Source organism: Gallus gallus, chromosome 3 (assembly GCF_016699485.2).
Source record: "Gallus gallus isolate bGalGal1 chromosome 3, bGalGal1.mat.broiler.GRCg7b, whole genome shotgun sequence".
Classification (NCBI taxonomy): domain Eukaryota; kingdom Metazoa; phylum Chordata; class Aves; order Galliformes; family Phasianidae; genus Gallus; species Gallus gallus.
In genome coordinates, this window is record NC_052534.1 from 96,150,244 (window position 1) to 96,177,605 (window position 27,362).

General features: G+C 48.7%; 1 protein-coding gene and 1 long non-coding RNA gene across 6 annotated transcripts in view; one reads left to right on the plus strand and one right to left on the minus strand.

The window, feature by feature from the left end:
* Positions 1 to 26,417, plus strand: part of GRHL1 (grainyhead like transcription factor 1) — a 38,670-nt gene extending 12,253 nt beyond the window's left edge. For 3 of the 5 annotated variants that reach the window (XM_015276080.4, XM_046939502.1, XM_015276081.4), the window contains exons 9-16: positions 10,340 to 10,498; positions 15,072 to 15,123; positions 17,298 to 17,437; positions 18,864 to 18,901; positions 19,003 to 19,091; positions 20,844 to 20,929; positions 22,629 to 22,693; positions 23,909 to 26,417. In XM_015276080.4, the coding sequence (XP_015131566.1) occupies positions 10,340 to 10,498; positions 15,072 to 15,123; positions 17,298 to 17,437; positions 18,864 to 18,901; positions 19,003 to 19,091; positions 20,844 to 20,929; positions 22,629 to 22,693; positions 23,909 to 24,023 (744 nt within the window). In that variant the 3' untranslated portion in view covers positions 24,024 to 26,417. Of the gene's footprint in view, positions 1 to 10,339; positions 10,499 to 15,071; positions 15,160 to 17,297; positions 17,438 to 18,863; positions 18,902 to 19,002; positions 19,092 to 20,843; positions 20,930 to 22,628; positions 22,694 to 23,908 lie in introns of all 5 variants that reach the window. The other 2 variants (XM_015276077.4, XM_015276079.4) reach the window with 1 other exon arrangement.
* On the minus strand, positions 24,187 to 27,357 carry LOC107051686. The gene is made up of 2 exons (XR_001463412.4): positions 27,228 to 27,357; positions 24,187 to 26,849 (listed from the first exon to the last, which is right to left on the minus strand). It is a non-coding gene; the product is annotated as an uncharacterized LOC107051686 (long non-coding RNA).
* Positions 27,358 to 27,362: the final 5 nt, after the last annotated feature.

Sequence of the window (27,362 nt, forward strand, 5' to 3'; positions counted from 1 at the left end):
CAAGAGACACGAGGTGTTGTTGCTGCACTGAGCTTGTTGCTATTGCAAGCTTTACTCTTTGCTTCACAAGAACATAACCAAGAAGCAGTGCATAGAGCTGACTCTGAGAACCTGGTGACCATCCTGAGGAAAGCTCTCCTGTCCCACCAGCTGACAGCCTAGTAATTTTCTCCTGATTTTACCCCTCAGGGCAGCCCTATTAAACTGGCAATGGGCAATCAATGTAGATGCTCCGGATTCAGTGTTTCCTCTGTGAACAGAGGAGCAAACTGTTCAACAGCTCCACCGTGTCATCCTTGGCATGTCCAGGCAGAGACTCTGGTTTTAGTGGGTACAGCAGTATTCATCTAGGTGAACCAAAAGATGAACCAAACCTTTTAAACAGGTTTGTCAGCACGTAACTGATGAATTTGAGTGTATCTATTTTGAAGCTGGTGCGGGTGTTTATTGCCCAGGTGCTCTGCGGGCACCAGAATGAGTGGCTTAGTTATTGGTAATTTCACTACTAACCTGCAATAACAGCTTGAAAACGTCTGAGGACCTTCAAAGTTGTATTTCATCTCATGGCGAATATTTATGGGATTAATTGGTTTGGGAGGTTGTGACTGAGACTGGTTTTATGGCTATGTGAGGCAAATTTCCTTCCTTTCAGCACAGTATCCATGTGCTTTCGGTGCTGGTTGGTATGAATATGGAGAAGGCACTGTTGATAGCTCCTGGAAGCCAGATCTTAAGATAGAAATACTCTGGGTCCAAGCTTCGTTTCTAACAAGTGCTCTGTGTGTTTAAATGTCTATTTAGCTTTATTATCTTTTTTCCTTAGTGGATGCATTTTGTCAATGGTTGGATTTCTCATCCGTGAGCTGCAGCTCTTTCTCAACTCCTGTGATCTTATCAGGAGATGCCTGAGCCAATTTCAACAATTTTTATTGCATGGTTCATTTACCTTGCATACACGTGCACTCTCTCTCGTACTCTCTCAATCTCCTTTCTTTTTTTCTTCCTCAAACAATAGTCTTCAAGTATATGAGGAACTGAGAATAAAGAGAGCTGAATTTCTGATGCTGCAGAAAGTCCTTTACAGTAATAAATACAGTCTTGTGTTTTAATAACAGCAGTGTTGCATAGATAGTATGTTTAACCAGTCAGCAAGCCTCGATTATTAGAAACTTGTTTCCTGAGCCCTGGAGTTACCTGGACTAGAGCCAGAGGATTCTTTCGGGGTTGCTGCTTCTCTCCTTTCCCTCTTGCTCTTGATTCCAGTTTGCTGTGGGAAGGATCCGGTCCTGTACAGCTTAGTAGAGTGGTGCAGGGCTCTGCATCTGAGGTTTCTGGTGCAATTACTCATGTAGGGACCCAGGACTCTGGGTGCGTGTCAGAAGTCCTAAGGCAGAAATAGCATATCTTCACAAGAAATTGCCCGTAGCAGCTCTGGGACCAGAGTCTTATGAGAATTTGCCTTCCATTCTTGTGCTAGCCCTTGCTGTGTGGGGCTCTGTAGGAGCATCAGGCCTCTACCACCGCTTTATCTGTGCTCTCTGTCACCTTGCTGCCTGAGAGAATGGTTTGCTGGTCCCCTGAAGACATTGAGGAGTTGGTAATGCACAACTTTCTGGTGAAGAAACACTGTTTTCAAATAATAACAACTATGTTCACTCTGTGTGAAGGAGGATGTGCATATGTTGCAGCTGCAGAGCTGGAGGATGGAAAGGGAAGATGTCAGCAGTCCTTTCATCAGTGAATGTTTCTCACCTGGAAAAAGTATCTCCCAGCTAGGAGAGCTGAGTGTGATTCCAGGGCACTGGACATGAGCTGTAGCAGGCAGGTCCTGCTTGAAGCAGCTGGAGTTATCATGCAGCTGGCTGCATTTTGTGTGCTGTTAGGTCATCCCATGTGTGCGGGGACAGGAGTATTTCATATACAACAGGCTTTTCCCACTCTGGAATTTGAGTCTATGGATTTCAGGCGTGTTCTGTACTTGTTTCTAGTGGCTCCTCTCTGCCCTCTTCTGTTCTTTCAGGACAGCACAGAAGTTGCTGGAAATGGCCAGCCTGTGGAATAGCAGTGTAGTGAGCGCTCTGTGGCTTTTGCAAATGTGTTTGAACTGGAAAGGGCCCAGGATCTTAAGTTTCCCTGCTCTGAGGCAGTGAAGGGAGCTGAGGGTGGGGAGAAGACGACCAGGTTTCGAAAGGGAACTGGGAATATAGCTGACAAAGTGGTGAACTGTTGAATTGGGTATTTAGGAAAGTCAGCACAGCTTGTCGGGAGCAGTCCCAGTTGGGTGGACGCGTAGTCTGATGAGTCTGACAAAGATGTGTAGCTGATACACTCGCTTGCACGCAACAGGTAATGCTGGAGTTACCCTGAGGCTTTCCGAGACTTCAAACAGCTTCCCACCCTATCCTGGGCCTCTGCCTCCCTGGCCAGACAGTCAGGGCAGAATTATTTTTCTGCTAACAGCTTTTAGGTGTGTGAACACAAGCCTGTTGCCTTTTGCTTCTGTCCCTTTATTGGGGATGGGGTGTCTAGAGCTGGGATGGAGCTTTCTGTGGAGGTGTCTGCCATTCCCCATTGATTTGATGTTCTTTGAAGTCAGCTTCTTAACTTAGGAGAGAGAAATCCTGTTCTTGCTGCTCTTTTTGTTGTTCTGTTTGTGTATTTAACTCCATCTGGCAGCCAGGAAGAAGTAATTGTAGATCCAAGTTGAGTTTTCGGGACTGAGAACCATCTCTTCTCAAAACTACACAGCATGCCTGATTCTTCTTTTGGTTGGTACCCAGTAGAGGTCTTGCCCAGGGAACTGGTGGAGTCGCTGTCCCTGGAGATTTTCATGGAAAAGTTGTATGTGGCACTTAGAATCATGGAATCGTAGAATGAGCTGGGTTGAAAAGGACCAAAATGATCATCGAGTTCCAACCCCCTGCTACGTGCAGGGTCACCAACCAGCAGACCAGGCTGCCCAGAGCCACATCCAGCCTGGCCTTGAATGCCTCCAGGGATGGGGCATCCACCACCTCCTTGGGCAACCTATTCCAGTGAACACTTAAGGACGTTGTTAGTGGGCGTGTTGCTGAGTTGGTCATTGGACTAGTTGATCTTAGTGGTCTTCTCCAATCATAATGATTCTGTGAGAATAGTCAATGTGTGCATGGTTAAATATACATTTCTTACGAGTCTTCCCTGCTGCTCTGTTCTTAATGTTAGCCACTGTCCTGTTAGCCGTTAGGCTGTGAAACAAATTCTCTCTCCCTTAACCTTGGCCTGGAGACATGGCCTGCTCTTAAGTCAGTGACAGTTGAACAATCTGGACAGATCAGTTTCCCCACGGTTAACTGGCTTTGCTGGATCCAGCTTTGCTGGGTGCTGTCTGATCTCCTGCCCTGTGTCTGCCCCAGGCAAGGCAGCGTGCTCTGCTCTGGGCTGGGGGCTCTGCAGAGGGGCTCAGCCGCACAGTTCAGCACTGAGCTGGCTCGCTCCAGGCTTGCTGCCCTGCTGCCAGCACCTCTGCTGTGCACGCTCTGCAGCAGCTCTGTTCCCAACCTGTTTGGCTGACAGCCCAAGCTGCAACTCAGCAGAAGACTGCTGGGCAGAACACAGTAAAGCAAGCTGGTGTCTTCATGGCAATCGTGTCTTTGACAGTCTATGTGTTTGTGTGAACCACAGGTCCCTGCTGGTGTTGGAGGCAGCCTTCCATGCTTGCCAGTGGGTCTTTCTGAAAGTCGGTGGCTCCTGAGCAGGGCCCCGTGGAGGGCTTCTGTCTGCTTGCTTTAGGCTGGATGGTAGGACTGCAGCCAAAAGTGATGTCACTGCACATTAAGGGCCCTATTGTCCTCCCACTCCTTCCCTCCAAAAACAAAAAAAGGCATTGTAAGCCAGGCTCTGTGTGTGAAAGACCCTTTCTACTAAAATGAGGTGCATAGTCAGGGTGTAACAGCAGCTTTAGGGCTGGAGAACACTGTGGTAGAGCTTTTGGCTCTTTCCACTGAAGCGAAGATGCTGTGCTTTCTCTAAAGTGATGCTCTGAATTACAGAGTTATTAAATGTTGTTTCATTTTTTCTTGTCCAAGAAGAGTGAAACAGTCCTATAAAGTAATTGGAAGCCAATTGGAGTCAGCCTTTAAAAATAGTAGTTTTCCAATGAGGGTGGTCTTCCAACAGGTCCTCACGCGTGTCAACTGCAGCTCCTGGGCAGGTTCTTGTTAGGTGAGCCCACTCTTTGGAGAGGGAGGGTCTTTTGCTATAACTTGAAGTAAGGCTGGGGTGTACACTATTGGTTTATTTTAGGAGTTTATTCTAGCACAATCTTCACCTGTAGGAAAAACTTCAACTTTTCTGATTGATGAATATTGCATGCATTTATATGGATGCCATTGTAATGAAACAGCAGTCATATGCCTCATTAAAGAAGGTGTTGCCACCTTCAGCAGCACTGAGGAGGTACAGGTTTGGTTAGTTGGAAATGAAACTATGAAATGTGATGAGTCAAACATACTTAAAGGAAAGATATTGGTTTGAAGCCAAGGCTACAGACCACAAGTAGTTCGGTGCACAAGTACGTACTGCTGTAGGAGCAGGGATGGAGGAAAGTCACAGCAAGCCTTGCCCACATGCCTGCTAACACAGGCCTCTCCGTTCTCTGTGCTGGGTTATCTGAATCCAAGTGTCTGTTGCCCTTTATTTTAAACACTGCAAATCAGAAGCAGTTCTTCAGCTAAGAGTCGTTCCTCCAGAACTTGGCATCTTGAACTCCACCACCTTTCTGGGCTTCCAATGTGGAGCTCACAGCATGTCTCTTAAAGCCAAAGCAGAAACCTTCCTGCAGAAGCTTTTCTGTGGACAGAGCTGGGTGGTGATGATTAGAACTCCATTCCTTTCATACCTGATTGCAAAACTTCCTCTTCAGCCATTTTTGTGCCGTCGTAGACTTCATTCTTCCAGATTTTTTTTCAACGTATTGCTTTATTTTTGTGGTTTTTTTCTTTCCTTTGCCAAACTGCTGCTTTTATTTTCCTTCCACCCACTCCAATGAGAGCAACACCTGGGCTGCATCTTTATCTTATCAGAGTATGGGGCGGGGGGGTGCACTGTAGGAATGGGAACCTCTATCCCTGGTTTTCCCATGTTCTGGGGCAAGGAAATGCTCACACCACATGTTGGAATAGCAATCAGTGTTGCTCTTTGTGAGTCGGAATATGTATTTTCCTTTCATTACTATGCATTTTCATTCTGTTGACGGAACAGGCTTGCAAGGAGGATGTTCTTTTATCTAAGACCGGGTAATGTTTCTCACTCCGCCTTGCTTGGCAGGGTGTGGGACCCACGCTGTGTGTTGTGCCAGTCGCCCAGATTGGGCTTTGGAGGCTTTGAATGCAAACGAATTCCTTGGGCTCCCAGCAGGGCGGCGCTGGGTCTCATGGAGCCGAAGCGGATGCGGCCCTATCATGGATCTGCCAGACAACCCTTATTTGGAGCGTCCGATCCTGGAGGCAGGAGGCGGCTGGGGAGCCCACAGGTGCATGAGTTGCCCAATTTTTATCTCTGTCTTGGCTCTCATCCTGCTGATGCAAAACCTGTGGTGCATGTGGGAGGTGAAGAAACAAATGTGAGAGCAGCAAGATTAGCGACCTCTCAGGTGATCGGTACCAAGCTTTTTTTTTTTTTCCTTCCTCCTTTGAAAGGAAGAGCAGCCTACCCAGCACTGCTTTCCTGGGCTGTACCTTCATGGATGTGTGCAGGCAGACCCATGCTTGCCCTGCCTGTGCTGCCAGCTGCCTGACCACGGCCCAGCTCCGCTCCTGGAAGCCACAAGGCCACGTTAGCATGGCACTCTGCCTCTTGGGGCTGCACTGGTGTCATTTATAAGGCTCTGGGGCTAGAGAAGGTTTGCATCCAGCTCAGTGGGATTGAGCACTTTAAGGTCTATCCTGCACACATCCGTGTGCTTGCGCCTTTAGGGAAGACCCCTTTATTTTTCTCGTTCACATCTGTATTTAGCAAAGCCTTCAGAGAACCAGTGTGCTTTCAGCCATCAGCACTTAAATACTGACCTTTGGGCTTCTGGGTAATTTTTCTTTGGCGGATGGCTGATAAATGAGCTGTCTGTGGAATTTGGGCCTCAGGCTGTTCCTCCAGCTATCCAGCAAGGAGTGCGGTGACCATGCGGCTGCGTGCATCTGTGGGTCACCACGCAACTAGGCAGCTCTCAGACTTGGAACTGACATTCCCAGAGCTCCTGCTGGCAGGCAGGTCCGAATCCGCTGGTCCAAACCACACTCTTTTATGTAGGTTAGGTGCATCCTTCACCTTATTTGTTCCCCTGGTTTTTAATCTTGTGTGGAAGCCTCGAAGGTTCCTCTTCAGGTTAGTTCGGTTGAGGGGTTCCGTGGCTCTCTGTTCTACAAAAAGTGAAATTAACACAGAGATAAAGTCAACTGTACAGCAACTGCTGCCTTCCCCAGCCAGAGACCACAGGAATGAGCTTGCTGCACCGAGGGAAAGCGGAGTGCAGTGCAGCACGGACCCAGTGGGTCCTGTTGGGTGAGGTCTGTGAGGCCCCAGGCTGGTTCTGGGAGCAGGGAGTCTGGTGAGCCATCTGCAGTGAGACTGTGCCTTGGTGTTATGGGAACGGGATACACTGGAATCCCTTTGCCTGCTGCATCTTGGGCAGAACACTGGAACTAGTGGGCCAAGATCGAGAAGAATGGTTTATACTGCATTCCCAAGGAAGCAGCTTATTGCAGTTTAACCTGTCCCTTTTTGGGTATGTTGTAGACTCCGGGCTTTGTATTCTCTCCAAATACAGTGAACCAAAGTCTCAAGCATCCTGATAGGCTCAAGTTCAGTATAACATTAAAATGAGAGGCTTTTGCTTACCTAAGAGTGCTAGAAAACTGATTTTTCCTCTGAAATGAGGAGAGAAATGGACTTGGATTATTGAGCAGTGTCTTTATCTTCTGATTACAAAAACCATAATGGAGCATTAATAGGAGGAGTTGAATGCAATTTAGCTCTATTCTGTTTAAAAAAAACTAAGTAGCAGGGAGCAAGGTAATCAGACAAGGATGGTCCCAAGCCCATCTGTCTAGGGCTATAATTCAGAAGGAAATCCATGGCATGAGTGGAGATGTGTTCTGTGACCTTACTGCAGGTTCTACCACGTGTGGTGCTGGGGACTGGGCAGAGCTGGTTCCCATCCACGCAGCCTGCCTTTACCTCTACCAGCCCCAGGATCCCTTTCAGCTTTGCTCTGCAGTGGGTAAGAGCAGACTGTGCGAAGTGACATCTCATCTAAAGCTTCTGCGTATGTAGCCTTTGGACTAAGCAAAATTGCTGGTGCTTCTTGTGTGACCAAAGAGCGCCGCGTCCAAGATAAACCAAGGAGAGGAGATGTAGGTATGCAAGCCTTCATGTTATAAAGACATCTTTCATCTCGCTGACAGCGAGGTTCCTGCAGCGCTCTGATTGCCCTTTAATTACGCCTGTTTTTCCTGGTTTATTTGAAAGGCAGATCTCGTTAGGAAAAAGGTGCTGCGTGGAAAGAACTTGGCTGTCTCTGCTGCCCTACCTTGAGGGCGTGCAGCAGAGCAGCCAGATTAGTTTTTTCTGCACAGTTCCAACTGAAGATGGCCTCTCGCAGCTCTGACCACAGACACAGCGCGTTCCTCCGCAGCTGTGAGCGGTTGGGTGGTTGGAACAGCCCAGGAAGTCAGGAGGTCTGTGCTCTTCCCACACCGCCTTCCAGCGCGATCTCTAAGCAGCTGCTTTCATCCCCGGGCCTCCGTTTGTTCCTTCTGCAGGGCTGGGCTGCTGCTCACCTGCCCTGTGGCTGCATGGTGCTGACCCTGGGAGGTCTGGAGTGCGTTGGGGCGAATGTCACTGAATGTGACACACACCATTGTGTCCCGGCTTGCAGGCTTTGTTGGTTGGTGTTCCATCTCAAACACCGCTGTGCAGAGCTATTCGTCAGCTTTCATTCATAACAACGGCAACAAAAAATAAAGCCTGGCAAAGCCTGGAAATATGATTCAATATACACCAAGGGCTTAACTGCTAAGCAAGCAAAATACAACTCGGGAGCAGGTTTCTAATCCTTTTCCAGATCTTTAAAGAAAATCTGCCTAACTTTTGAGGGTTTGACTCATGTTTGTAAGTGCTTGGGCTTGACAGCGCTCTATTTTTAAGCGCCGTCTTGATGTTGAATCTTGGGAGGTGAGATGAAAATGGTTGCTTTTTTTTTGTTTTTTTTTTTAAAGTAACAGCAAATCTTAATATAGCTGAGAATGCGGAACTGCCCTTAGGAAAATAGGTTGGACACATGAAAAGGAATCTTGCTCAGCAGGCTGAAGACGTGGAGCAACTTCTGCGGTTACGTTTTTCTTTCTTCTGGCAGTTGTGGGGTGGGGATGGGGCTGCCTCACAGGGCTGCCTCACAGGGCTGCCTCACAGGGCTGCCTCACAGGGCTGCCTCACAGGGCTGCCTCACAGGGCTGCCTCACAGGGCTGCCTCACTCGCCCGGCCCCGCGTTTCTCTCTGAGCACAGCCACATCTTCCTGAGCAAAGCCTGTGTTGGCCCAACCTAGAAAAGCAGTTCTCTGAAGCGCCCCTTTTGTGGGAATTTGAAGCAACTTCAGGCTCACGATGGGGCTGAGGGTTGCGGGATGGGTTGGGAGAAGCAGACGATCCCTTTTAACTGGGGTGGTTTGGTACAAGTGGGCGAAGTCAGGCTCTGAGAGAGACGCAAAGTTTGGGTTGTCGTCTCCCGCCCAGAGTCCCGAGGACTTAAATGGCATTGAAATGAAGTCGACTCTTCAAAGCCAGAACTAATCAAATGAGGAGAACTTCAAGTAGGAGGATAATCTTTGTCATCTGACAGCTGATCCCAGGTTCCCATGAGATCCCCACGCAGTTGTGCCGCAGCAGCACATAGCTGTTGTGCCAAGGCTGCCGCCTTTTGCCCGGAGTGCTGTGCGTGCTTTGCATAGCTGGTAAGGCCGGGCCTGGGGGCCTCTTCCGGTGCAGTGCCCCACACTCAGACCTGAATTTGCCAGAGGAGATGTGGCACTGCTTTGTGGGTGCCTGGTCTCTTGGGGTGCAGTGGTGTGGGACTCCAGGAAGGGGCTTTGCAGGAATGCTGGGGCTGTGGGAGGTGTGGAGCTGCTGCTGGTGTGTGTTTCCTCGCAGCACGCAGTCATCTTTCCCATGCAGACAAGACAGCTGCATGTGAATATTCATAATGGGTACATACATTTAAAATTGAAAAGATGTAAAAAAAAAATATGCAGACAGCAGAGTTAAGGCTCTCTTACAAACAAAACCAGTGCTCAGGGAGCACGATTACCCAGACTGCGCGTGCAGCTGATGACACAGCTCCAGAGCAGCTGAGAGCATCTCTTCAGGTTCCTTGGAGCAATCACTCACTGTGGCAGTGCTGCCAGCACCCTCCCTCTGCCCGTTCCAGGCCCTGGAGCTTGGCGTGCAGGTGGTTGTGGATTGCTGATGTTTACTGGAGATAGTTTCACATGTTTCAGTTTCCCTGCAGGATTGGGACCCGGCAGGGTGTTAGCAAGGTCCTGGTGAAGGGGCAGCGGCTGTTTGCTGGGCTGTTGTGCCAGGGGTTGTGCTCAGCAGTGCTGGGCAGCCAGCCTCGCTGTTCTTTGGTTTTTCTTTTTGGGTTTTTATAGTACTGCTTTATATGAAAATAAGAGCTCATATCCCTAATCTGTTGATAGTTGTTGCATTTCCTTTTCCCCCCATGGTGTCAGAACTTGAGAAGGACGTTGCAGAACTTATGCGAAGAAGCCTTTGATAAGCAGTTTGCAAAATCACAGATCCTGATCAAACCCATACGCTACTTGCAAATGAACGAGGGATTTTTGCAGTGCTGAGATGGCTCCGGGAGGTGGCACTCATTCTCTGTACAGCGTCAGACTGGTGCTTCACTTTAGTAGCAAAAGAAGAAACCGATTAGTTGGTGGGACAGCATTCCTACAGCAGCTCCTGCAGCTTCGTGTGAGATGCACCAGTAATGAGCATTGTGTCTGGAGAAAGGCCCGGTCTAAATGTCCGGGGAAGGTGGATGGAGATCTCATAAAGCTTGAGAATTCACTGAAATTCACTCTTGTTGAAGAGACTTTGCCCCCTGTCGTGACTTGGGTAAAGAATTAGGAATGCAGTGATGTCTCTCATGGATTTTTACCCCAAATCTCAGAAGATAGAGAGCCCTGCATGCAGGGGTGAAGGCCAGCATCCAGATCTCCACTTGCTGTGTAGTCTGTTGCTCAGTGGCCAGTGAGCAATCAGTGTGACACTGCTGATGAGTACTGTTTTCCTCTTCTGCAGGTTTTCATCTCTGTGAACTGCCTCAGCACAGACTTTTCTTCTCAGAAGGGAGTTAAAGGCCTGCCCCTGAATCTTCAGATTGACACCTACAGCTACAACAACAGGAGTAACAAACCTGTGCACCGTGCCTACTGCCAGATTAAAGTCTTCTGTGACAAGGTAAGGTTGGGTCAGTGTGCAAATGACACTTTGGGAAAGGCTGCTCCTCAGCTTAGGGAGCTTTTGTTTGAGCAGTGCAATTGATATGGGCAAGTGAAGGCATTTGTTTTTTGCTCAAGTTATACCTCATCAGCCCTTGTAATATCTTTGTGTTTTCTCATTATGCTTTTCTTTTGTTGTCAAGTCGACCCTTCTGTGAGCAGAAAATGGAGCTGTTCTCATTGTGCCCCTTTGGGATACAGCAGTGTAGTGAAGTCTGTTCACAGGCTGGATGGGTGCTGTAGTTTGACTGTTCTGCCTCATGCATTTAAGACCTCAAGAATTAACACCTTTCCCAGTCATAGATCACCTGAAACAGTGAAGGAAACTACAAGAGCTGAGCTGAGCTGAAAGCTGTTATAAGAGCTTCTCTGGGTTTGCAAAGAAAGATTTCTCAGTTTCTGTAACCTTCTGCCATCTGAACATTATTTCAAGGGACTATAGCAAGTGATATGCAGTGTTACTGTTTCCAGAGCAACCAAGAGCTCTCCTGGCTGGCGTGAGTGCTGCATGACTTCCCCAGTCCCTCTGTTGATCACTGGGAGCCGTACAGAACTTCTGCCTTGTTGGCACTGTACTTGGCTGGGGCCTCTCTTTGCTTCCAGCCTCTCTTCATCAGACAGACTCTTTGTGAACAAGATCTTGCACACCTCTGTAGCCCCAGGTCTGAGAAGGGCTCACACCCTCCCTCTGGAGGCCTGAGCTAGCAGGCATTGGTCTCATCATGTGCAGTCTTTCCTTTGCATGCTGCTGGAAAGTGAATATCCTATTTCATTTTCTCTGCCCCCACCACCTCCCCAGATCTATGGAGCCCTCTAGTCTGCCTCTGCTAATAGCATGCTAGTAATAACCCTGCCATGTTTTATTGTTCATTTTTGTTTTTAAACAGAATCATAAAATAATTAAGGTTGGAAAAGACCACTAAGATAACCTCATCCACCCACTGTTCCATCCCTACCATGTCCCCTAGCCATGTCCCTCAGTGCCACATCTCCATGGTTCTTGAACACCTCCAGGGATGGTGACTCCACCACCTTCCTGGGCAGCCTGTGCCAGTGCCCCACCACTCTTTCTGACAAGAAATTTTTCTTCATATTCAACCTGATGGAGTAACTGGTAATGAAGGCCTTTCTGCTTTCCTGCATGATTAGGAGAAGCTACTTGCAGTTATCAGTATAACGCTGCTTAGTTGTCTTCCTTTGTGTACCTTCTGGGGAGACTGTTGTGATGATGATGATGAACTTAGTAGGGAATTAATGAATGTTCTCAGAGCTTCTTCCTCTGCACATAACTGTGTTATCCACACCTGTCACTGTCCTTACTGTGTTTGTTGCTACCCTTTACCTGCAGATGAGCTGTTACCTATTTTCTTCCTGGGGAACCTGGGATTTCTATACTGTGAAGATCTTTTTTGGGGAAAAAAACCAGCACAAAATAGCCTTGCGGTGGCCACCCAATTGGGACAGCTTTGTAGACCCCCTCAATTCCACTTAAGGCATGCCTGACCTCACATCAAACCTAGGTTACTGGAAGGAACCCAAAGGTGCCCACCATGCTTGAATTGCATCTTATCTCCCGTGTGGCTTCAGGAGCTGGGTGAAGCAATAGGAACAGAATGGTGCCATTCTGTTGTGCATCACAGTGCAGGCTTCGTTCAGGCTTGTCACAGAAGTGCTTGGGCTACCAGGAGTGGGGGTGGTCTGTCAGAGTGAGACCTCTGGGGCACAGCTGAGTGCTACGTGGGCAAGGGACAATTAAATACATGCTCTCACAAACTGCTGCTGATGGTGTCCTTTGGGAGCTGTCATTGCAGTGCATTTGGAGGGGGGGGGGGGGGGGTTATGGGGTGCTGAAACCAGTGGGATCTTGCTGAAAGAAGAGATCGTGGAGGTGATGCGGCTGGGTGGGAACAGGCTGTGTTGGTGCAGAGTGCTTGAGAGGGGACAATGATTTCTGCCTCTGTCCCAGCCCAGTAAATCCCTCCTACCATTGCTAATGCTTCTGCAGTGAGCAGCTTCCCCTCCTCTTAGGTCTCTTCTTCTCTGACATACTTCATGAACCCAGCAGCGAGGAGGTGAGAGATGCTAAGGGACAGCCCCAAGGACCTGTGAGAAGTGTTATTTCTCCAGCCCTCCCCTTGCGTGCCATGGGTCACAGCTCAAGCCTCCAGCTGGCTCTCACCAGTGATGTGCTGTTATTGGACCCCTTTGGCTCAGCGTCCCTTGTGCTCTCACGTCTCCACGTCCCTTTGCCCTAGTTTCCACGAACAAGACAGTAGCAGAAGTCTCTTGTAGTGACATTTCTCCACCAGCCAAGCATCCTCACCACAGTATCAGATGTGGGGACGTGCTAGGCACGTGGACAGGGTGCCCAGCTGCTGGTTGGGGTGAGCCTGTCCCACAGGGCAGCTCCTCCATGTGCGGGCAGGCTGCCAGAGCCCTACCTAAACAAGAGGGGCTGGGGACATCTCAGAGCCACGTCTGTTGTACCCACCACGTAGGCAGGAGCAAGGCAGCCCAGTGGCGTCCTGAAGGCTGTGCCATTTTGGCAGTGTCACAGCTTTGCACCCCCTCCCTGTGCAGCTGTTGCTTATCATGTAAGCTGTATTTTGCTGCAGGAGGGAGGAATGATGGCTCTCCAGAGCACAGCTTCCCTTTGACAGCTCAAGAACCCGTTACACGAGGGAGGAGAAATAACAGAGAAAAATCCTGCAGCCTTTAACGTGTTGGCAAGAGTGTGAAATGTTGCATTTCAGGCTGGTGAGGAAGTTGGGTAAACCTTTTTCTTATGAGCATGCTTACTCCATAACTGCAGAATATGGGATTCCAATATCCTTGGTGGTTGTTTTTTCCTTCCCCCTGGCTCTTAGTAACAAGCTGACAAACCAGAAGAGCCTGTCGTTGAAGCAGCTGAGGTGATGCAGGGACCCAGGGAAAACCCAGCTGACTGTATAACAGAGCTCTGTGACTGCAGTAAGGGAGAGGTCAAAGGAGGCTTCCTCAAAACACGTACGAATCCTGTCAGTGGATCTGTATGTTCTTAGCACTGAAGACAGTGCTGTTCCATAGCATAAAGCCTGAGGAGCAGAACTTCAGTAATTCCATACAGAAGGCAGAGAACACAGGGCTGGAGCCAAATCTTTCTGCCACCAACTTCTGCTGCTGAGCTGAGATGCTGCAACCCCTCTGACAGAAGCCACAGAGGGAACGTGGGTCCACCTGGAGTTTGGATGGATGTCTTCACTGTCCTGGTGGAGCCTTTGTCAGTGTTATGGGGCCAGCTGCAGCCAGCAGTGGGCTTGTCTTTATCAGCAACTTTCTTCTTTCTTTTTTTTTTCCACAACAGCTGCCTGAAATTGCTTGTGTCCCTGCTGCTAGCGGGGCAAAGAGGTGGTATGTGTTGGTGCACATCAAATACGTAGGTGAATCTGCCTTTTAATTGGTAGTGCAGACATGCCTGCTGCAACCTTGCGGGTGTTAGTATGGTGTTGCCCTTAGAGTGTGGATTCACTGTGAGGTTAGGAGGGCTGTTGCCTTCCTCATGTGCTGTGTATTAGGTACTATTTCCCACCTTACTGCCTCATGTTGTTTGATATTGTGTCTGCCATAGCTAATTTGTTCTTCCTCTGCTCTGCACGAGGATGTGGGTGTGTTACTGGTGTCTCTGCAGGGCTAGAAAGAAGTAGTGTTGGCTTCCTGTAATTCCTCTGTGGCCAGATAACTGTTACCCTGTTTTACAGGAGAGCAGAGCTCGTGCACTCCATCTGGTGCAGCGGTCTGATGGCAGCACCCCAACTGAATCTTGGGTAGCTGCTTTGGGCTGGTTGCTTCCTGCAGCTGGTTGTGTGACATCCCTGCCCTAGCCCACAGTCACGTGGGATTCTGTTCAGAGCTGGAGGAAGGAAAGTGATTCTCTGTTATAGCTGTCTGCATCTATCTTAACTATGAGTCCCCACGGCTGCTTGGGGAGAAGTGCCAGGAGCTATGTGGGCAGCAACCCAGCTTGGTCTCTGTGGCTTCCACCACAGCCCAATGCTGATGCAAAGGAAAGAGAGAAATAATGCCCACTTTAAAGCAGTGGATGCCTACAGCTTTAGACTGTAGAGGCTTGTATAGCTGCTGCTGACTCCCCATGCAACATGCAGGAAGGTGTCTTGTACTTGGTGATCCAAGTGTGGCTTGATGGTATAGATCAGTGCTTACTGATTACCTTGTGAACTCTTAAATTGGGAGGACTTGAAAGTTCCTAGTGTTTTAAACGCTTCAGGTGTATCTTGTTATGCTTCATACAGTTGTTATTTCTATCTGACTTGAAAGAAAAGGAAGTAACGGCACCTTGCGTGTGGTTGCTGGAGTTCATTAGATGATAGGATTTGAAAGTAAATGCTGGGAGATCTCAGTGTTGGCACACAGGTGGAACTGCAACTCAGGTACCCTGGAGCACAGCTCTGGAAGAATCTGTTCCTGTTTCTGCAGCTGCAAAACAATGAACTAAAAAACCCTCCTCACTTCTACTTCCCTTAATCTCTTGGCAGGGAGCAGAAAGGAAGATCAGGGATGAAGAACGAAAGCAGAGCAAGAGAAAAGGCAAGTGCACTGACCCCAGCTCTCAGTTGAATGCCTGTAAGTAGAAATTATTCCACGAGTATTTTAAATATTAGATCTCATTTTGGCTACAAATAATTTATGCAGTAGTACTCTTAAGTCAATTTTTTTTATCCCCCGTGGAGTTGGTTTTGTATTAAGCTGTTGTTTATGGATGATTAATTGCATCCAACAAATTGCTGAGTCATTTAGGACGTTACCTAGTTTTTGCTGTCCAAGACAGGATCCTGGCACACGTTTACCAGCAGTTGAAGTGACGACGTGTGTGTGATGTTTGGCTGCTTGCTGCAGCCCCTGTAGATTTAGGTGTCCACAAGAACTGGAGCTGTTCCAAACGTTTCCAACTTGATCTTAAACTTAAGCTTTAACGTATGTTGGAAGGTGCTTATAGCTGTGCAGCAAGATGGTGGCAGGCTTGGGTCTGTGCCTCCCAGCCCTGTGCTCACTCTTCCAAAGCGAAGCCATCCTTATTCAGTATTTTCAGGAGAAATTGTTTCCATACATATGAGCGATGTGAAGGTTTCAGCGTTCTCAGTACACAAAGGCTGTGGAGCCGTCTCCTGCTAAGTATCTTCCCTTTAGCTGCTGCAGGTGAGGTTTATGTTTCTCGTCTGCAACAGATCCTGTGTTTTCATGTCTTGTTCTCTAAGCAGCCAATAACACATCTCCCTGTGTTCCCTTTAATGGGGCAGGCATGTGCTATTAACAGTCCAACTGGTTGGACGAGCGCGCACCTCACAGCTTGTTGGGCAGGATTTTCCTGACGCAGCAGGTAGGGCTGCTGGAGCAGCTTCAGAAGAAGATAATGCTCGGAGAGAACCCTTTTGCTCAAGGGCGAATGTTGAAGGGATGTGTTTTGATTCTTTTTCCCCTACGCAAAAGGCAGCTTTAGCACACTGCTAGCACTTCACAAACATAGTTGCCCCAGTGGCTCTGAGGAGATTGCTGGAAGGTGAAAACTCAGTTTCGGTACCGATTTCCACGATCTCGTGATGGTACAGAAGCTGCTTTCTAGTGAGAATTTCCTAAGCTTGGACTTAACCTGGAGAGACCTTGATTTTCCTGGAAAGTACAATGCATTACTGTTTAGTTTTTATGCCTTATGGAGTTTTTAATTGCTCAAAGCCATAAGCTGTTGTACCCACCTCTGGGTTACTGATACCACTTGCATGCGGATTCAGCAACAGCAGAAATTTTGACTTTTGGTTAAAACAATTATTTTACAGGGATTGAGCAGGCTTTGAAAAATCAGTTTTACAGGGCAAAAAAAATGTTGATTTCTGACCGGAGACGTGAGAGGTGAAGTGTTTTGCTTTGCAGTTGGTTTGGCTCAAAGCGTAAAAGCTCCCATGTGGTAATTAAGTGCAAATCTGTGATTGTGACGTGACCATATCAGAACAGCAGTTTGAGGCGCCTCCTGCCTCACTCTGTCCCAAATGGGCTTTTGTGGGTGAACACTCAGTGCCTCGTGTCACTTCACTGGTGTGTGGTGAGAGCCTCAGTCCTCTGTGGGAGGTGGTGCCGGTGGGGGATGACGTGGGGTCCGACAGCCTGGGGGTGACCCGGGTGAACGATGAGATGAAGAAAAGTAGGAGTTGAGAAGTATGGAATGGTAATGCAATTGGTGAGCATATTTGTACATCTCTTCAGAGCGATCATGCTTTTTAGTACTGACTTTGGAGAGATGCCCAGCTGCGTGGGTGGCAGCCTCTTTCCTTCTTTCTCTTCTTTCCGTCGTTCTGCTGTGGGGAAATTCAGCAGCCCACTGTGGGGGATTGGTTAGGCAGAAGGGGAGGAGGGCTTGAAACATCTTTTGTTCTCTGTTCCACTTGGTGTATGGAAGACCTAGGTTTTTCTGTTGGGGTTAGTGGCCAGACCACCCTGCAGCCCGGCTTAATACTCAAATGGAGTCAGACGGTTCTCTGATATGGAGTTCGTTCTCTGCTGTTCTGTTGGAGTCCAGGCCCCCCTGCCCAAGACAACCCAGGTTCTAACTCCTCCAGAAGCTTCTCCCTTTGACCCTGACTACAGGGTACTCTTGTTCAACAGCCTGTGTGTGCCTTTTAAATGATGTAGGAAAGCTTCAGCCTCATCATCACCTGCACCATCCTCCCTGTCTGTACTGTCCTCTGACCCAGCCTTTGGTTTCTCTCCAGTTTCTGATGTCAAAGTGCCAATGCTTCCCTCACATAAGCGGACAGACATCACTATCTTCAAGCCCTTCATGGATCTAGACACTCAGCCGGTCCTCTTCATTCCTGATGTTCACTTTGCAAATCTGCAGCGTGGTGCTCATGTAAGTAAACCTGTGGGGGTGAAGAGTGCTACGGGGTGTATTTGCAAGAAGTCTAGGATGTTGTGTGTTTGTGTTAAATATGAAATACCAGACTGTCTGCACCGGTGCTGTAAACAAACACAGGCTGAGTCTTACGTGAGCAAGAGGCATTGCTGCTAGATGTGTTGGCTGGACTTAACTGGGGATGTTGTCTGAATAAATTATCTTCCTGTGAGCTACTGTTGTTAAGAACCTGAAATGATTTTTCCAAAGCATTTCCAGCTGAGAGTTCACAGAAGGAACTGCAGGCTGGTTTTCTCATGTAAAGTCTGCTGGCTTTCTGCTGTGCTGCTGTAGAGTTCGGGCTTCTGCAGCCTGCTGCTTCAGAGCGAAAAGCCGTTTTGTGGAGCTGGCAAGCGTGTCAGCTCTGTGATCTGCTGCCAGAGCACCCTGCCTCAGCATTCCTGGAAAGTCCCAGCTGACAGGAAGCTGGAAGGGAAAAAATGAGTGCAACCAAATTTCAAACTCTTCAGTCTTCCAGTGCTTAGAGTTCTGGCATGCTCTAATAGAATATCAGCGTTACTTTTTTAAGACCGTTGCCTCAATTCCTACCAGAATCAGAATAAACTTGTATCCATAAGGAATTTTCTGGACCTTATCCTATAACAGCTTAAGTTTTTAGTTTTAAGTACCGTTGGAAGACTGCATTAGCCTAGACAGAGAACTAGTTAGCTCTTGTGCATTCCCATCCTTAGCATTTGAGATCCTTCAATTTCCCTGTAGGAAAAGTGGTAAAGAAGGTACTTACTGGCTTTTGGAAGATTGATTCTAAGTGTTGTTTGATACAGAGTTGAAATATACAGAGGAAATGAGTTCTGGGTGAAGCTTGCACAACCCTAAGCTAAAGTATTATCTGTTTATTAAAATGAAGGCAGTGTTTTTTTTTGTTTGGATCGAAGGATCTTACTCGTAGTAGTAAAGGTGGGTCTGGCTCCCTTCTTGATGGCCTGTTGCCTGTTTTTCCCTGCAGCTTGTACTGCTGTGCTCATGAGTCAGTTGAGCAAGTGGAGCTGGCTGCCTTTCCCCTCCGTTTCCTACTGTGGGCTCAGGGGTTCTCTCTCCTAGAACAAAAACTCAGCACTGTTGGACCTTTGCTTGTGTGGGATACAGCAGAATTGCTCAATGGCAGTGACTCTTCAGCGTAAACAAAACTATTGCAAAGTTGCTGTTAGCAGTTATCACTTGCAGGGTATGGGAAACGTATTGCTGGCAGGACCGTGTCATGCCAGCCAAATGGTATGTCTTTATGTGACTTTGTTTTGTGGAGTTCAGACCACTGTGTAGTTTTCTCAGAGGACAGAATACCCTTTTAGTAAGCTCACTAGCTAGTTAAATCACGGTATGTTTTTCTGTATATTGTAAGAAAATCTCTTCTTTGTTTTAAAAGGTCCTTCCTGTTGCTTCTGAAGAGCTAGAAGGTGAAAGGTAAGAGCTGTGCTTTTTCAGACTCCTGAAGCTTTGCCCTGGGAAAGGAGGTAAGTCCCTGTAATTGCACTGTGGCTAACATTTTGCTCTGTCATTGACAGCTCCAACCTGAAGAGAGGAGGTTACATTGGCGAAGAGGACTTCATGGCTACTCCCAACAAAATGGCTAGAATAGAAGAACCAAAAAGAGGTATTACTTTCTCCTTTCAAAGACTGCATTATCTGAGTGCTTGTCCATCAGGGTAGAGAGATGCCTCTGAGATTTTATTCTGCAGTATACTTTATCCTGACCTTCTAGTTCTGACTAGTAAGGGAAAGTACACGTGTATCAGGTTGTAGTTCAGTTTCACAAATCCTTCTGCCATGGGAGAATTTTGGGGCTTTTCTGCCAGCTCCAACACTGCCTGCTTTGGAATTTTGTGTAAGGAAAGGTGCAGAGGTATTGAGCAGTGTACTAATCCTTTGAGGAGAAAGTTTATCAGATAATCAATTACAAAATACCAGAAACTCTTTGGTGGGAGCTTGACATTGGACTGCCGAGAGTTGGTTCTGGATATAAAACTATTGCATCTTCCATGGTTCTAGAAGATGGGCTGTTCACCAGTAGGAAGCAAAATGAGAGCGTATTTTGTGTATTTTAGACCTATTTTCTATCTCTGAACTTGGTGGAATTGGACATTCCTGTGGTGTTATGGAAGAAAATGAGATCCCTTTTGGAGGGGGCATAGAGGATTGCCTGCCTGATGACAGCTGTGTCTGGAAAGGCCATGACAAAGCTTAAAGGATTAAAAGATGAAGATTGAACTTGCTAGGTTTAACCTTTGCCACCTCGCAAGTTTGACCTGAATGGGGCTGTACTTTGGTAGTCTGTGTAAACTAATTTGAAATGATGGATTTTATAAAAGGAAGTGTGACCTCTTGGTTTCCCTTGACTGTGTGCAATAACATGAGACCCATGGGATTTTCTGTACTTTGACTGCTCTAACGTCCTACCTGTGCTGTTACTGAGCGCATTTATGCTCTCTTCATTTTAAAATCTACAGTTCTTGTTCTGAATCTCCCTCTAGCAGAGGAAGTCAAGGTGTTGTGCTGTCCTTAGCTCACCTTGGTCAACTTAGACCAGTAATTGCACTGTATTGCAGGCGTGTCAAAGGCGTGTAGCTAATGAACCCTTGTAAACAATCCAGCTTGCAATACCTGGTCATTAGAAGATGGATTAAAGGCAGCAAAGCCGTTCAAGTCCAAGCTTTTTTGCTCTTACGGCTTATTCCTCAGCCTTAATGCAGTTTTTAATGAGGCTGATGGTACATACAATGACTCTGCTAGCTTGAGAACGCTAGAGATACTTACCTAATTGGGTTTCTTATTCTTTGGTTCCCCTCCTAGCAGGAAAGAGAGCCTGCAGTGTGTCAGCTGAGGTGGAGTGGGTATTCCTCAAATGTGGCATGGGGAGGGAAGGCAGATGGTGTAGGAGGAGGGGGGCAGTGTACAAATAGATAATTATAAAATGAGGAGGTGGCCAAGTTGGCTTCACCTACTGTGATGGTGTTTGTCAAGTTGGTTCATTGTGAAAAGTCTTATGGTAGGTAACTTGTGAGATATGAGGGAATGCTGGATTCTCAAAACTCCATGTTTTGCATTCCTCCTTTCTGTGTTTTGAATGTAATCTTTTCTTCCAAAAGTTAGAGAAAACATCAGGTAGTGAGAAATCTGAATGTTGAGAATGAAGGTGTTTGACGTGTAAGCATGCAGTATTTCTGTGCTTGAGGAGTGCCTTTTGAGCTGACCTAGCTGTTCATCTTCAGTGTATAGCAGGTGTATGTATGTACTTCTCTTCATGAGACCCTTAGTCTATATTGCTCCATATTTAGCCACTATCATATACAGGTCTTTGATGAGGATCAACTTTGCAGTTAACTCCTCTCTGTAATTTGCTTTTCAGTGTTGCTTTATGTCCGAAAAGAGTCAGAGGAAGTCTTTGATGCACTTATGTTGAAGACACCATCTCTGAAAGGCCTAATGGAAGCTGTAAGTATGAAGGCTGCTTTGTAGTCCTTGCCTCCTGCTTGAGAAAAAGCAAGTGGCCCAGTCAGCGTGTGATGGACAATCATGGGATTGAGAATGCTGATTGCAGTTTGTGTCTGTGCATCTCTGCTGCTTCTGGAAAAGATGCAGAAGGCCAATGCTCTTTCAGTAAAGCGGAAATTAATGTAAATAATGCTTTAGTTCATTGTTGAAGGGGCTTTTGGAAGCTTCCTGTTTAAGTGTCTTATTCCACACGTGAGATCTGGGTGTAAGAAGGTGTTTCTTAACATTTCCTTGAGAATCTGAGCTTAAGAGTCACAAGCTGTTAGGCACTGCTGGAAAGATAGACCTCTGGGCTTGCTCTTTGTGTAGGTTCTGTTCTGGGCACGTGGCAGCAGCAAGCAGTTGGTAGGTCTTTTCCTTGAGAAAAAACAGGCAGTGGGCTCCCACTTGGAACGTCCTTTGTGTCAGAGATAAGAGCTAAATTAGGAAGTGGAGCAATTTCCAGAGCATGCTCAATGGCTTGGGTTTAGTTCCATCTGAAAGCCTTGTCTGGGGGCCTCCCTTCCCCTCTGCTGACTGCTAGAGAGGAGCTCTTTCTAAGCCGCAGCTTAGAACAGAGCAATGTGCTTGGACAGTTCCATGTATGTGTGTGCACAAGCAAGAAATGATTCTCTAGCACTTGACTTCCAAAATAGCCTTCCACTACTGCTGCTATAATGCTGCAAGGGAAGTACAGTGCTTAACTCTGGGGAATGATGTAATGCTTGGCACTAGCTCAGAATTGCCATTTCTGACTGGCATTCTGTGACTAATGCCTTGTGGAGGCTTGGAGGACAGAGGCCTCGGGGCTGTACAGCCAGGTAATGCTTTCTCTTTGGGATCAGAGATGACTTTGTAACACAAGACCCTTTCCTGCCCATGGTGCTTCGGAGTATGATGTTCTTGGCCTGTTCTCCTCTACAAATCTGGGAGAGGAATAGGAGACAGAAGAGGAATAATTTTATTGATGGGTAGTTGTGGGAGCAGCTCGAGCTGTTGTGTGCTGGGGCACACAGGCTTTGCCAGCACACACAGGATGGAGAGTGGCTGACAGGTAGGGGGAGTGAAGGCTGTGGGGTCCTCCCTTACCCGGTGGCCCTGAAGTAAAACTGTACCTCTATTGTTTCACTGGGACTTCTCACAACAGGGAATCAAAAGCTCACAAATACGGTTTGGAGAACCCATCACGTGCTTTTGTGCCTTGAAAGAGCACATTGGTTTGGTGCTCGCTGTTGATACAATAGAGCAATTTGCCAAAGTAAATCAGACGTGGTTGCCTTCATGTATTTGTATGATGAAGAGCCGTGCTTAGAGGCTGGGGACACTCAAACAGCTAAGGCAGAAATTTGTCATCATTTTATCTCTAACACAGTTCTTTGCCTTGTTGCTCTTTCTCCCTGTATCAACCACTGTGATGAGTAGTTTTTACCTCATCTCTCTGATACTGAATTGAAAAATGGCTTTCAATACAGTAAGAGACCAGAGAGCCCAGGGAGGGGTGCAGTGTTGTTATTCTCTCTGTGTTGGCTCTTTGTTGAGTCAGCAGGGAGTTGCTAGATCAAGGATCAGCGCCCAGGTTTAGATCACAGATGAGTGTTTTGCCCTGCAGTAAGTGAAAGGCAGTCTTAGCTTCACAGATGTTTTCTTTCTTTTGTTCTAGATATCTGACAAGTACGACGTTCCTTTTGATAAAATAGGAAAAATCTTCAAAAAATGTAAAAAAGGGTGAGTATGGATCCTCGGAGCAGCTCTCAGAACATGAGCTCCTTTCTTTCACTTCTGGAGGCAAATCTGCTGTAACTTTTTTCCTGTGCAAATGTATGCAAATGTCATTTGTGTGAGAGAGAGTGTGTGTGTGTGTGTGTGTGTGTGTTCAGGCCCTGAGCTAATCCTGTTCCAATGTAAGTCATAGAGCAGTAAAGCATAAGGGGTCCTGTAGAGCTAAACAGCTTGACTTGCTCTATAAATGCAAGTCATTGGGATTCCAAATTGACTGCTGTTTGAATCAGACTTCATCACGCCAGAGAAGAGTTCAGTTTGCTTAAAGGCTCCAAGGGACGAAGAACTTAGTTGAACCCATGCTAAATTGTCTGAATGATTAACTGTGCTCACTGTCTGTATTTGGCTGCAGTTAGCAAACCTGGGTTTTCTGTGTGTGCTACAGTGAAGAGACCTCCACTTGTGAAATGCCTGTTCCCTGCAAAGGCCACAGGCCTTGAGTTCATAGTTGAGTTCATGAGCGTGCCTTTATTTTTCCTTTTCAACTTTTAGTAATTTTCTTGGTCCTTCTCCAAAGGCACTTCAGTTTCTTAGCTTCTTCCCCAAAGACCCTCTCCTCTGCCCAGAAAATAAATTAAGTCCTTTAATCACCTTTGGAATGTGATTTCAAGTAGCAGTAGTGCTTTTGTAGAAGAATAACTGCAAGAATTTGAAACTGATGGTAGCTAAACCACTGCTGAGGACAGTTCTGTGTGTTTGGGTGTGTGAATGCTTTTATACACACGCTTATAAACAAATACACAGTTATTCTGGCAAATAAAAGAAGTGGCCACATGTCAGCTGTTTCTTCACCGTGAGCTCTGCAGGGGTTATTTATAACTGCTGATCATTGATAACTGTCAAACAAACCAGTTCAGAGCCCCAGGGCTGCTAAAGCGTGTTTGGCATCTGATGGGATTTGTGCCATTTCCGAGATCTCCTTCCCTCCCAGTTCAGGAGCTACGCTTCATGCTTTCCTTCAGCTGAGAAGTGTGGCTGCAGCCCTTGGTGGGTCTGGGTGAGAGCAGCTAGATTTGCTATGGCGGGTGAAGATTCAGCGCAGGTGGGCAGGAATCTTAGCTTTCCTCTGAGCAGTCTCAGTGCTCTGAGGTTTGAGCGTGCCTTTGCTGTCTTTGGCGTGTAGAACTCTAATATTTCCCCAACTTATCTTATTTTTTCCAGAATTCTGGTCAACATGGATGATAACATTGTGAAACACTATTCTAATGAAGATACCTTCCAGTTGCAGATCGAAGAAGTTGGAGGATCTTACAAGCTGACTCTCACTGAGATCTAAGATCACGGATCCTCTGTGGATTTTAAGCACAGATCTCGAGTGATCGTTTTCCCATGATGTAGTGTGTTGGGTAAAACACTGATCACCTTCTCCGGGAGCAAGTCAGGTGCCTGACTCGTTCTGGGGATCAGAGAGGTGTTTTTGCTCGATACCTTTGTGTCTCTGTTCTTTCTAGAGAACGTTGTAATGCTCATGGCCTTATTTGCACTTGAAACCGGTGAGCAAAGAACAGCAATTAAATAGAGCATGTATAAAAGACTAATAGATAAGGGAAGGGGAAACCCTTGGAAGGTGGCCTTTTAGAGCGGTGATGTCTTATTTATCTATTCGGTACCCACGATTGAGCCCGTTATCAGCTAATAGCGTTTTACTGGACTGTTTTCTGTTAGGTAGAGCTGCAAAACTACTGACTGAAACTGGTAGGAATTGCGTGCAGGTCGGAGAAAAGTCATCATAATGTTTACTCTATCAGGGCAGGTTGTTGAAATCACTTGTGTCGTTGGGGGGGGATGTAATACTGCCTTGCTTATGAAGAACTCGCCTTAGTAACTGTGTGAACTCTCATCAGATGAAGCTATATTGTATATAAGTGCAATATATTTTTGAAGGTTTGTAAATGTGTACATACAAGTGATATATAATATATATAAAATACGGTGTTTGTGTATATACCATGAATATATGCAAAGAAGCCCATCTAAAAGGATGCCATATACAGAGAAAACAGATATTTAACGTAGCTATTTAAGAAAAGGACGAAGCCTTAACATGCACCGAAGGTGAGCACACATTGGTACGTTCGTAGAACGCACAGAGACCTTGCTGAGCATGCATTTTCCTGCGTGGAGGGAAGGGTAGCAGCTCTCCTCAACCCCTCTGGACAGCAAGGCACCGGCAGCACTGTCTCCTGCCTGTCCCGGCTCTGAGCAGCGGTGTCCTGCTGCCCACAGGGGGTGGTCTGGGCTGAGGCCGAGAGGCTGTGCCCCCGAGAAAAGCTGAGCACATTCAGGTTCCTTCAGACCTCACTTTGAGGGGTGAGGAAGTCTCCTGCAGGGTGGATTTCTGTGTGGGGCGGTATGCTTAGGGTTCCCCCAGACCTCTGCCAAGCCCTGTGGCAGCAGCTCGGTCTGGGGAAATCCAGTGCTTGGCAAGGTGTTGGGTGCTGCAGCGGAGAACCGGGGCCACGGACAGGCTGATTGCTGCTGGTGTGCATCGTGCAGCACCGAGCTGGTGGGAGAACCAACGAGGGCAGCTGGTAGCAGCAGTCGGCCTGGTCCCAGCTGCCAGAAACCAAAACCAGCCACTGCGGTAGGCTCTCTGGTGCTTACTCATTGTGCCTTTTGTGCTTAGGAAGGGAAGATGCCCTCTGGTTAGCAGCAAGGCAGAGGTGCACAGCCATGGCTGCAGCCGCCTGCACCGCAGGGTGGGACGTGAGCAGCTACGAAGCACCGGGAGCGGTGCCACCGTGTGCTGCTGGCAGTGGTCTGCGTTAATGGGAGGTTTACAGTGTTCTGAGGCAGCCCCAAAGCAGCGGGGGGCTGAGCGTGCGTTGCCCTGGGTTGACCTGGATAGGCTGGAGAAGCGGGCTGGCAAAGTAGGCCCTTCCCACTGCCGTCCCGCCGGGAGCTCGGGGCTGAGGGAGCAGAGCCTCCAAGCGTGCGGATCCGTGCTCCCAGTCCTTGTGGTGGGCTTCAATTGCAGAAATTCAGGTTGCCGATGGAGAAGGTTGCTCAGGGAGGGCTGTGGCCTTTGGCGTCAGAGCTCCCCAGAGCCAGGCCGGATGACATCCCCTGGTGGCTGCGGGTACAGTTAATGCTGCCCCGGTGCTGGGACGAGCTCCCTACCTGAGATCCCTCCTTGCCATATATTTTGTTATTTTATGACTTTATGAACCTTAGGATTTTGGGATTTATGCCTGGGCCGACCCCAAGGAGGCTCACACAGCGTCCCATTCCCAATCCTCCCCTCTGCCGGCACCGCGTGCCCTCCTGCTAACGGCCTGCTGGGGCCTGGGCTGAGCCGGCACCGCCGTGGGGCTGCCCGTGTGAGCGAGGGGGCTTCTTAAACCTCATATATCCAACACGTATCATATATTTGTATCGGAAGTGGAAGTTCTATCGCAGAAACTCAGTCTGGGGTCAGGGAAGTAGTTTGGGGTTTCCGTAGGGGTAGGATTGGCACAACCGTTAGTTCTTTTTTTTTTACTGCGTAATGAAGTAGGTGGGCTAAATCTGATGGGTTTTTCCTCTCAGGCTCTCTGGGACGCGGGTCTTCTCACTGTAGCAGCAACCTCGTGTATGTGTTACGGAACTGACTGTTTGGTTTTGCCTGCTGTTTTTTAATTGAAAACGTATTTTAAACCAAGCTATTAAATTTTATATGTTCCATTTCTAACCGGCGACTCTTTTGTGCGTGGAGCCGTCACGGGAGGGGCAGCCGGGGCTGAGGGAGAGGCGGGGGGGCGCGGCTGCCCTCCGAGGTGCCGCGTGGAGCCGCCGCTGTCCTCGCCCCGCTCGCAGCCCGGCGTTGAGCCGCGGCTCCCGGCCCCGCCTCCCCATTGGCGGCTTCCCGGGGTCCCGGCTTGCGCGGACGGGCCCCGTTTAGGTGTGACGCGGCGTGGGTGGGAGGGCTGCGGGGCAGGGCCGGGCACGGGGCGCGGCTCGTACTTTATCCGTTCGTCGCTGGGACCTAACCGGGAGCTCGGCCCCCGGGCGGGACGTGGGTGGGCGTGCGCGGGGGCCGCTCCTCCCGTGAGCGGATATGTAATGAGGAAACGGGCGTTTGACGTGAGCGGGTAGCGGCGGGACGAGGGGGAACGGCTTTAACCTAAAAGAGGGGAGATGGACGTTAAACGCCAGGAGGAAATGCTGTACTCGGAGCGCGGTGCGGCCGCGGCACGGCTACCCGGAGCCGGGCGGTAGAGCGGTACCCGCAGCCCCGCCCGGCGCACACAGCCGGCCCTCCCCCCCCCCACCCGCTGCCCACGTGCAGCGCGGCACGCACGCGGGGGGAGGGGAGTTCCGGCCCGGCCCCGCCCTCTCTCCGCCCCCGCCACACCCCCGGGCATTCCCGGCCGCCGCGTCCCCCCCCCCCCCCCCGACCTTTCCCCCACTTTCCAGCGCCTCGCCCCCGCCCCCTGGCGCGCCGCCTTCCCGCCCGCCGCCGCGGGCCGCGCCCACGCGCCGCCCTCCCCCCCCTCCCTACCGCCGGCAGCGCCCCTGCACGCCGCGATCACGCCGCCCGCCGCCTCCCGTTGGCCGCGCGCGGTTCGCGCCGGGCGCCGATTGGCTGAGAGCCTCCGCCCCGCCCGCGCCGTCTGGCGCGCGGAGCTCTCGGCGG